At 30.3% G+C, this 12,051-nt stretch overlaps 1 protein-coding gene across 1 annotated transcript in view; it reads right to left on the bottom strand.

Moving 5' to 3' along the window:
- The window catches only part of btv (dynein cytoplasmic heavy chain beethoven), a 220,129-nt gene that overhangs the window by 205,516 nt on the left and 2,562 nt on the right, over positions 1 to 12,051 (bottom strand). The window contains exons 3-5 of the mRNA XM_075378958.1: positions 9,379 to 9,470; positions 6,287 to 6,427; positions 2,652 to 2,757 (exon numbers count right to left, since the gene is read on the bottom strand). Of these exons, the coding sequence (XP_075235073.1) occupies positions 2,652 to 2,757; positions 6,287 to 6,427; positions 9,379 to 9,470 (339 nt within the window). The remainder of the gene's footprint in view (positions 1 to 2,651; positions 2,758 to 6,286; positions 6,428 to 9,378; positions 9,471 to 12,051) is intronic.

Raw genomic sequence — 12,051 nt, 5'->3', positions numbered from 1 at the left:
GAAATAGCAGATCCTTTAATACAGGATGCAATACTAATTTCAATAACTATATGTACAGCACATTTTTTATCATAGAATCATTGTCATAAACCAAATACAAAATATACAAAACAAATTAATTATACTTGACTCCCACATCAGTGGAATTCAATTTCAAATTAAGTTAATTGTATATTAATTTTTTCCTTTACACAAGTGTAAGAATAATATTGAATATTATCTAAAGTCAGTTTGTCAAAACCTGATACAAACAAATCAGGCGTCATTTATATTGATACAGCATGTTGTTTATTTCTAAGAATATTATATAAGTTTTAACTTAACACATTTATGTGATTACTGGAGCTTCGATTTTCATATTTATTCATTAATGTCATCTAAAAAGTTGCAAACAGTCGCATAACTTTCCCAACTTTGCTCTAGACAGACTTTTATTTCAAATACAATATAATTTTTAAATATTAATCGCTTAATTTTAGTATTTTGAGTAAAATTGGAGAAAAATACAAAAATATTCAACAAAAAAATTTGGGTCTGATTTTACTTTCTTGATCAAATGGTTTTTTATATCTTAAAAATTATGTCATATTAGAACGGATTGAGAAAAAAAATCAAAATTTTTAGTAAAAGACACATACTCAACAACAAACTCGCATAACATTTTTAATAAGAGCTCCAATTTGAAAAACACATAAGTTCCAGAAATGATAAAGAATCCATTAAATAAATTTTGGGATTTAATGCAAAAATGTTTTAGTGGTATTTATCTGCATGAACATTTTTGTTAATTGTGATGTCCTGAATCAGTCCCTTAAGTTTAGCTAACACTTTCCAGGATAACTTTTATAGCTAAAGAATGGGGGAATATAAAAAATATAGGTACCGTAGTGCCTCCTTGTCCAGTGGAATCAAAGATCAGGTCGAAGCTGCAATACAGATAGCCAAATATTTGTGCCCAATTTCAAGTTTCAAAATGAATCATGCAAATTTTTATAAGTGGATTTGGATAGTTGAAATCTAGCAGAACAAGTGTCAGTGACTTTCATTTGTGATAAAAAACTTAAACAACGCTTTTTTAGCAGAAGTTAATGCTTTTTTACTTACAGATCTCACATCTGTTGAAACTTAACTCTATCTCACAAAACTTTGATTCATCATTTTGACTGAAATCCAAGCTTCATAGTATGGAATGAAAATGTCAAAATGCACTTGCAAGAAAAAATTCAAAACCTACAGTTAGCCGCTAAAATTATGCTAATGGTGTTCTGATTCTATATAGGTCAAATCTATTTTGATTGTTTGGAAGAACAATGTACAATCAATAGTTGATAATACTGTGTGCTAGAAAATGAAATGAACTCATTAGGAAACATTCTGGTTTTGTTTCAAAAGATGTAATCCTTCTGCATGATAATGCCTGCCTCCATATCAGTCAAAAGATACAGAAAGCGATTTAAAAGTCGGGTCAGGAGGTGTTGCCGCATCCACCATACAGTTCTGATTTCGCATAATCAGATTTTATATTTGTTCAGTCCCCCCAGTGGTTTTAAGTATAAGAGTTTTCAATTGTTTTAAGAGCATAGTATTTATAACCAATATTTAATTCATTTGATCATGGTAAGTATTGCTTTCACTTGTAATGTATATATATATATATATATATATATATATACCAGATGATGAATCCATGAATTTGAATAGCATATAATATAAATTAGAAACTTTATATAATAAAGCTTGATACTTTTTTATAGATAGTTTTTAATAATTGTAAATAAACATATTTATAAAAATTTGAATATCCCTACGCATGTTTGTTTTACAGGTATTCGTTTAAAATTCAAAAATAGCTGGACTAATCAGAACAATAGTTTTCAGAAAAATGTTTTCATTAACTTTGAGGATAGTTTTAAGCAAAAATTTATCCAAATAATTCTGGTATGGCACGGGGTAACTAGAAGTAGCTTACACAAATAGCACATTGTAAGAGAACACATCAAATAAGATCTGGCAGTGGAGAAACACTGAATAGTTCAATTATTTCAACCAGTTTTTCCAGCTTGCTGCCAGATGTGTGTGTGTGTGTGTGTGTGTGTGTGTATGCATGCACATGTGTCTGTGTGTGTGTATATAGGCAAATGCACTGCTACTGGGCTTGCCAGGTCTGTAGCTGCAAATTTTAGTGTAAATGTACCAGTAAACATGTAGTCCTGAACAGTCAGGTCAACCACTCCTGAGATGTGTGGTTGATTGAAACCCAAGCACCAAAGAAGAGCGGTATCTACAGTCTAGTATTCAAATCCATATAAAACCAACTACCTTTACAAGGACTCGAAACTTAGAACTATCGACTTCGAAAATCAGCTGTAACTTCGAAATCATCTGTGATGATGAGTTTTACCGCTAGACTAACCTGGCATACAATTGAATTTATTTCTATTAAACCATAAATAAACAATAAAACATTTGTTTAAAAATTGCAGCCTAGATTAACTATGTACAATAAAAAATGGTAACAGTACTGTATTTACAGCAAATGTTAGCACTAACTAATCAAATCCATCTGCATGTGGGAACCAGCACACAGTACTGATAATGATTATACATAAATAATTATTAAACTACAGTCCCATAATAGGTATTCAAATTACAAAAACCTTTAAATGAGTTGAAATAGTCACTGGAATTCAATTCTTGTTGTTCAGAAACTGTCAGCAATCGCGTAAGTTGTCTACAAACAGTTCGTACTCTCAATATCTATAAAATAATAAAAGAGAAGTAAAAATTATAATTATTGTAGATCAATGGTTAATTTTTAATTAAATATCTTTTTAAAGGATGATTTAAAAGATGCTTTTCAATTTAAAAAAAATAATATAAGTTTTATTGAAGGTCATAGTAAATAAACAAACAAAAAATAGCCACCATAATATTTATAAAATAAAACCTTCAGAACATCGATTTTTTAACTTAACTGATCTAACTTAGGTAAAAGGAAACAATAAGAATAAAAAAATGTAAATAAAATTAAAATCTTAAACCAATTCAAAGATATTGAAAATAATCAAATAGTATTAATTTTGTTTTCATTTTAAGTGTACAATTGGTTAATCTGGCTCAAAAATTATGAACTAAGGAAAATTTGGGGGCTGTCCATGAATTATGCAAACTAAAATTATGGTATTTAGATCTTCTCCTGTAAATGAGACTTCAGTATATATATTCTCCCATCATGAGATTCCATTACAAATTTAAGACCTTCTCCCCCAGTTCTTACATAATTATTAGTTCAAGAATAAAATTAAAACTAAAGAACAAAGAATAATATTTTTTTAATAAAAATTTGAGTAATTTTAATATTTTCAGCTGTTGATTACTTACTTTTCATTATTATTATTTATGATTGCATAGGATTACTTTAGTCACTCCAATATCCAAATCTCTTTCATGGAACTGTTTGGACCTTGAGGTTCTCCCAGTACTTTTCCATACATTCCGATCTTTGTGCCTTTCTAGTGTTGAAAATGTATGTGTTATGAGTTTTTTCTTGTGAGTATGAAGCGAGTGTTTTTGTTCTTGATTTTCTTATTTAATTTTATCTTATCTGTGGTGTATTCTGGTGTAAGGCCGATTTCCTTCAAATCCTCTCTTATGTCTCTGATACATCTGCATCCTGTCATGGTGTTTTTTGAGTCAAGATCGTACTGTACTAGCTGATTCAGAAGTCTTAAATCTTGCATCCTCATGATATGTCCAAAGACTCCTAGTCTCCCCTTTACGCGTGGTGTCAGTGATTTGTTCTAATTCTTTGTACACGACTTGTTAAGCACAATTCACCACTGCCTGGCTTTCTGGTACTTTTTATTGATGCAGGTTTTCTCACAAATTCTTCTTTCAATTTTCTGGAGTCTGTCTGTCTTTGATTGTTCATGTTCTTTGATTGTTCAGGTAGAAGAGTGTTTCTGCCGCATAAGTGGCTTCTGGTATTATAACTGTTGTAGTGTCTTATTTTTGCATTTTCTGATAGGCCTTTTTTATTGTAAGTGTGCCAGGTTAATTTTTGGGCATTAGCTAGTTTGTTTCTTCTTATTTCGATCAAGGTTTTTTCATTTAGGTTGTTTGTTATTATTTCTCTGAGGTATTTAAATCGGGTTATTATTTTGATTACCATTTATATTCACCTCTTTTAATCATGTTTGTTTTTGGGGCATGATTTCTGTCTCTTTGAATTTTATTTGCAATGTTTTGAAGTTCCAATTGATTTAGCTTCATCGATGTAGTCTTCTAGCAGTGCCAAATCATCGGTGAAACAAAGACAGATGGTTTTGGCCTATTTTTACTTTTCGGGGCATTTTTTGAGTCATCCCCTCATTACCATTTCTAGAGCATAGTTGAATAATGGTAAGGCTGCATCACGTTGGTGCACTCCTGTTTTAATCTCAAATGGTTCAGAGAGCTCACCTCTGAATCTTACCTTTGACTTTGAGTTTGTGAGGGTCAGTTTTATCATGTTTATTAATTTGGTATATAGTCCGAGGTGTCTTAAAATTTTTAGTAGGGATTCTCTATCGATGCAGTCATAAACTTTCTTGAAATCTACAAATGTTATCACTATGTCTCTGTTTCTTTTCCTGTTGTGATCCATTATTAGCCTGAGACTCATGATCTGGTCTGGACAGCTCCTCCAAGATTGAAACCTCCCTGGAATTCTCCTTGTTCTTTCTTAAGTTGTGAGACAATCCTGTTGAGGATGATTCTTGAAAGAATTTTTTACGTTGTGTCTAGGAGCGAGATTCTCCTGTAATGGTTACTGTAGAGTCTGCTTTCTCCCCTTTTCTGTGTAGTGGATGGATGATGGCTGTCGTCCAGTATTCTGATAGTTCTTCTTTGATCCAAATGTTAACAAGCTGTTGACGAAGGGCAAAGGACAATTATTGCTTACTATAATATAATGAAATTTTCTTTTTTTTAATGTATAAAATCTACAAAAAGTTTAATAATTAAGTAAGAATTTACTCTAAAAGTAAATACAAAACGCAACACTAATTTTAGTATAGAATGTTCAATATATTAGCAACTTTTTTAAGTAAGTGATATTTACAAAGTTCATAAAAATTGAAAAATATTAATGTTTTTAGGATAAAAAATGAATCAAAGGAAATAATTCTTAACTGAATTTGTACTACACTTGAAACTTTTTGCTGAACTTTCATTTTTTAATAATTTGATTTATTTCTAATTTTTAATCTATCTTTAAATTAAAAATTTTCCATAAAACTCTAACAATAACTTTATTTTAATATTATAAAAGGATTATCTTATCTGGCAAGTAGTCTTATTAAAAAAAAATAGCTATTAACCCATTTCATGCTTACATAATTAATAGACCAGCCCCTTTTTACAATAGAAATAAATTAATAATAAAATATTTAGTAAATCAACATTACCAAACAATTAATATAAAATTAAAAAGAACTGAAAATCAAAGTCACTTATATGGTGACTCCCACCACTTCCTCTTCAACCATTTAATTAATTTACCTTAGAAGACGTGTAATTTTCAAATAAATGTTAGAAATACGTACATAATTTAATGGCATATTTATATCATATTAAACTTTATTTACATGTTTTTGCAATTACATTATTTCCATTCAGATTATACCATATTAATAACAAAAATTGGCAAACATGCAAGATGGAAATGAAGATGTCTTCTTAGGACACGTAGAAGAAGGGAAAGATTAAAATGCCAATTCCCAGATACTATAATGGCAAAATGGATGACAAAAAAAAGGCCAGTTAAAACCGTGTAAACAATATCTCAGCACAACAAAAAAAGTAAATGGAATGGTTACTGACTTTAAATATACAACTGTTGGATAACAAATAAAACAATTTAACTAAAATGCATAACATCATGGAATGCTGCACACAAGAAATATGAAATAATGTATAATAATCTTAGGTAACTATGATTAATTTATTAAAATACAAATTTTATTCTACGTTCTATTTAAAATGATTAATTAAGCACTCAAGCTCAGCATTTTTGTGTGGAAGCATGATGAGTTATGTTTATACCATATGAAATAAAACAAAGTCTGACCAAAATTCTCATCCAGGACATTCTAAATGGAAGATAAGAATACAACCACTTTGTTATGGAGAATGGTAAATGATTAATGAATCTAACCAGTCAACTTTAATAGATACAATTTTAATAATAATTGTGGTTAACCATAAAAAATATAGTAAAATAAATTTAAAAAAATGTAAAACTTACCTCTTTCAGGCGACATGAAAATTTTTTTAAATATTCATGGGAATAAGGACCTCCATTCCACTGATGTAATGAATGGTGCGGCCAAAATAGTGATGTTAAACGTTCACACATTAAACACCATTTATCGCAAGCTGATACACTCTACAACAAATTTAAATATAAATACTTTTAAAATATCAGAATTTGTATTAATAAAATCAACTGAATGTTTTATAAGTTTTAATACAGTATATTTAATAGACAGAGCATTTTAAATTATTAGGAATTTATTCATTTTTAATTATTAGGAATAAATAAATAAAAATGTAAGAAACATTCACATCATGACCAAAAATTGAAATTTATAAAAATCCTAATATCAAACATTTCTTTGAAATTTTGAACTGAAAGCTTCAACCTTGTCTAAGAACAAACATTTTTATATTAAAAGATTAAACACTCAGGACGGATTCTAGCAAAACATTTGAAGAATAATACTTGTAAAAAACATGTTTTGAAAATTTGATCTGACACAGCGAAACCTCTAACAATGGATACTTCTTATTCTGACATTGCCATAAGCATCGCTCTAAATAATAGGCCCAACACCTTAAAAAAACAACAAGTCCCAACACCTTAAAAAACAGGATTTTTTTTAGTAAAATAAATTTTAATAATTTATTTAGTAATTTTAATGATTAGTAATTAGTGATTAGTAATTTTTAGTAATTTTTTTAGTGATTTTTTTTTTAGTAATTCACTAATGAAGTAATCCAACTTAGCTAAAAACAAGTACTGGGTCAATTAAATAAAAACAGAATTTTTGTTTTTAATGTTTATTAGTAAAGAATAAAAATACAAAACATGTTTATTGCTTTCTATTTAGTCTCCCCGAGCTTCTACACATTTTTCCCAATGTGCGAGGAGTTTGTAGATCCATTCTTCATAAAACATCTGAGGACGTGTCACAAGCCAATTGTGCAAGAACAGATGCCACTCTGGATTGATTTCCTCTGAATGCCTGTTCCTTCAATGGCCCAAACAAAATAAGTGAAATAAAGGGGGATAAATCTGGACTGTAAGGGGACTGTTCTAAGGTTTCCCAGTAAATTTATTCCAGTTTATCGTTAATGCTAATAGCTGTAAAAGGACTAGTGTTGTCATGAAGGAGAATCACATCTTTAGCTGACGTCCTTTTGTTACTGTAGTTAGTTTCATTTTGAAACTAAGAGCTGGTATTAGTACACAGCATTCACAATGCAATATTCATGGAGAAAACTGAGGAAAAATATGTCTTTACAATCCCAAAAGACAACTGCAGGAATTTTTCAGGAGTTGTCAAAAGACAACTGAAGGATGTATTTTCCTTTTCCGTATTTTCCTTATGCCACTCCATAGTCGCCGATTTCATTTCAGGAATTTAGTGATGGCCCCATGACTTATCAGATGTGAATATTCGATGCAGAAAATTATTTCCTTTTCATCAGAATCGATTGAGGGAGCCTTTGGAAAATTTTCTGTCAAGCCAGCCTCTCTGATTTCGGGTTAAAGTCTTACAACCTACCCTGCAGAATTTGACAACCTAATCAATGGAATGCCAACATCCATGTTCTTGAACACCTATTGTGAATCTCATTTTCCACAGCTTCATATCAATCTTTAAATTTGTGGCCGAGTCATAGACTGGATACATGATATCATATCTATAAACCATGCATGAATCAAATAAAAATCTTTAAGGGTTTAATGTTCTCTCCTTCGTGAGAAACTTCATGATAATATATCACTGCTCAATTACTGCTCAACTAACAATGGAAACTCTTGCTCTGACAGGACAACATTGACCAGCGTGACACAAATGCCTAGGTGAATGCCTCACATATCCACTATCAATATCACATTACACCAGCCCATTCATGTTCATAAGTGAGTTGTGATATAAAAGTCCAGTTTATATTTGACTAACCCTCATAACTGCTATCAATCAATAACAAATCAGTTTGAAGTTACATAATGTTTATTCCATTTAGAAAAATACTCGTGTCGGATGAAAAAATACATAGCAAAAGCAAATCACAATGTTTTAAATAATTTTCAAAAAATTTTTGTTTTAAAAATGTCTTTTATTAAATTAATTTACTTTTTATTAAATTAATTTTATACTTTCAGTTGTTTTTTTATGGGTTAAACAGAGTAATGCTATTTATATTATTGTCATTAATTTGCATTATGTTAAAGAGTAAACTGATCGATTGCCCCATAAAAAATTCAAAAAGAAAACAATAAAGTCAATAATTAAAACATACTTATTGGAAGAGAATAATAATACTATATAATAGTTATTAAAAGTGTAATGTACACAAATTTACCTAAAGTAAAAATGGTTGAGATTGCAATTTCACTTTTCACACCTCTCTCTCTCTCTTTTTTCTGTTTAGCCTTCAGTAACTACCGTTTAGATAATACTTCAGAGGATGAATGAGGATGATATGTATGAGTGTAAATGAAGTGTAGTCTTGTACATTCACAGTTCGACCATTCCTGAGATGTGTGGTTAATTGAAACCCAACCACCAAAGAACACCGGTATCCATGATCTAGTATTCAAATCCGTGTAAAAATAACTGGCTTTACAAGGACTTGAACGCTGGAACTCTCGGCTTCCAAATCAGCTGATTTGGGAAGATGCGTTCACCACTAGACCAACCCGGTGGGTTACACTTTTCACACCTAGTTTGAAAATGTTTAACAAACACAATCATGCCCTTTGAAAAATGGTTTTACAGGAGAATATTGAAAATCATATATAATTATAAAATGACAAATAATAGTAAAGAACTTTATGTTAAAAAGATGAACTAGATATGTAAGCTACACTTCACCATATTCAGATTTAGTTAATTTGGTAATAGAGGCGTGTGTAGATTCCTCCAAACCTCAAGCACCACAAAAGACCAAACATTCTTATGACCCTAATATTATATGCTGTTTGGAAATTTAGTATTAATATAAATTATAAGGAGTCAGATTCCTTAGATTATGGAGATTATAAATCATAATCTATATAAGATCAGCTTATCTAGCTTATTAAATAAAGTAGGAATTATTTCATACCTGATTCAATGCCTCCTGTATATCAATGAACTGGCCATCCCATAAATCCAACGCCTTTAATTTTTTTAGAATGAATGAAATTAAAGTGTCACCTGCAATAAGAAATCATTTCAGTAGCAAAGAAAATTATAAGTTATCAATAAATATCTTAAGCTGTATTATACAATAAAACTATGAGCCTTCTATAGGTTCTAAATAACACAAAAAATTGTGTTATATCTAAATAATAACAGAATCGCTATATTTTTTGAAAGATTTAAAATATGATTTTTACTTCTGATCACAGAAACAATTAATTTTAAAGGAGCAATCACCTAGTTTTAGAAAAAGGAAAAATTTTACTGTTTTGATATTTTGTAATATCTCATTTACTTTTGTATATTTATTCTATAAAATTATTTCATTAATGCCCTTTTTTATTCTTAATATGTAACTCTTATATCATGCTACTTGAGCTAAATTTATGATTTCTTTCATTTTCTTGATAAATTATGTTGGAATTTGAATCACCAAATAAGTTGGAATTCAGTATGCCAGAAACAGCAGTGTGTAAAAAAAAACAGTTGCTACTCTTGTAGAAGCAGAGCATTACTACAGGAATTCATTACTAGCAATGGTAATGGAAATATTAGATATGTTACCAGGTAAAGCTATAGTTAAGATCAGAAGGAATGAGGATTGCGAAAAAGGCATGAAGAGCCAAAAGAAAAGATCAGCAGTTTTTTAAAAAAAGGATATGCTAAAAAATATCAGCTGAAGAAGAGAAGAAAGATGAAATGGAAGGAATGAGTATGGTGCAGGACAATCCAAATAAAAATATAAGAAAACACTTTTTATGTAATTTTGTAAGCATATTTTTCAGGTAAAATTAAAAAACGCGAGAGATATCTCTAAAGTAAAGACTGTTTCATTGTAAAAATATTTATTCTGAAAACTTATAAATATTTTTTATTTCTCTTAACTACATACCTTACACTACTTTTCTATGTAATCACACATGAATTAAGACATTTACCATAGCGATACCCAGCTTCATTCAATATACCAATATACCCACATCATATTCTTCTGTCACCAGTCCATTTAGCCACTGATTAACAACATTTTTAAGTTCATCGTCATCCGCGAATTGCTAACCGTTCAAAAATTCTTTCAATATCTCAAATAAATGGTAATCAGAAGGAGCTAAGTTTGGACTATATGGTGGGTGATCGTAAATTTACCATCCAAATGTTCTAATAAATCACATGTTGGACTCACAACATGTGGACGTGCATTATCATGCAGCTAGACGACGCTGTCAGTCAGCCACCCATGTCATCCGTAACTTATATAGAGTTTCGCAGTAGGGTTCTGCATTTATGGTCATTCCAAGTGGCATGAAATCAATTAACAGTATGCCAAACCGATCTGAAAAGACTTTGGCCATCAGTTTGCATCCAAATGGCTGTGGCTTGACCTTTGTTGGTCTGGTAGGTGACCGAGGATGATGCCATTTAGTTGACTGCCGTTTTCTATCTGGTATGTAACACAAAATCCATGTTTCATCACCAGCAACAATTGAATTAAGGAACTCATCACCTTTTTCTAAATGCCAATGCAGATCCCATTCGGATTTTTTTGTGACGTTCTGTTAAAACAAGCACAAACCTTTGTGAAGCCTAAATGATCATGAACAATGCGACCAATAACAGCTCTTGAAACATCAGGAAAAAGAAGGGCCAGGTCGGAAATCGTTGAGCAACGATCTTTTCTGATTTCATCAACGATGCGTTTCAACAAGTCCTCAGTGATTATAAGAGGGCCTCCCTGAACATTCTTCATCATGCACATTAATTCTGTTATTTCTAAACCTTTCACACCATTTTCGGACATTTCTTTCATTCCTTATATTATTATCACCATACACACAAACCAACCGCCTATAAATTTCAGCCAGCTTAATATTTTGATGGTTTAAAAATCGTTATGATTCCACGTATTTCACAGTCTGTGGCAACATCGATTTTCCTATTCATTTTGTAAAATAATAACTCATACGTAATCAAAGATACTACAACACAACTTATAGACAACAATCCAGTGTGTACATTACTAGCATGTCTATGAACGACAGGTTCGCCAACCTTAAGGAGAGAGATTTCCCAGCAGTCTTTACTTTAGAGATATCCCTCATATATAGACACATTTTAATTTAAATATATTAAGAAATATACCAGAGTCAAAACAGTAAGAAATATAAAAGTTCAAACGACAAAAAATATAAAACAATCAAGCAAATCTTTGTTTTGCCATTATTCTGTAAATTTATTTAATCGTAACTTTTGAGAAATTTCTCATCGCCAACTAAATTTAAAGGAGCGATTCTTTCTTGGAATCACTTTTATATTCCTAGTATAATAATCTATGTACTATAAGGGGGGTTTTCAATAAAACAATTTTAAATTAGGAAAATACGTTTAACTTAATTTAAAAAAAAATTTATTTAACAAAATGTTATAAATGTGAAAGAAAAAATACAAAATAGAAAAAAAAAACAAAAGCTCTAAAATAGAAAAGAAGAGCTGAATTACTAAAAATAAGCCTTTTCAGGATTCTAGGTTGAACCAATAATAAGAAATTCTGGCCAAAAATATAGGCTGTTTTTAACAAGGATCCCCTTTATTTCTAATA

The sequence above is a fragment of the Lycorma delicatula genome, chromosome 11 (assembly GCF_047948215.1).
Source record: "Lycorma delicatula isolate Av1 chromosome 11, ASM4794821v1, whole genome shotgun sequence".
In the NCBI taxonomy this organism is placed as follows: domain Eukaryota; kingdom Metazoa; phylum Arthropoda; class Insecta; order Hemiptera; family Fulgoridae; genus Lycorma; species Lycorma delicatula.
Note: the sequence above shows the minus strand (reverse complement) of the source record. Positions and strands in the feature narration are given on the sequence as shown.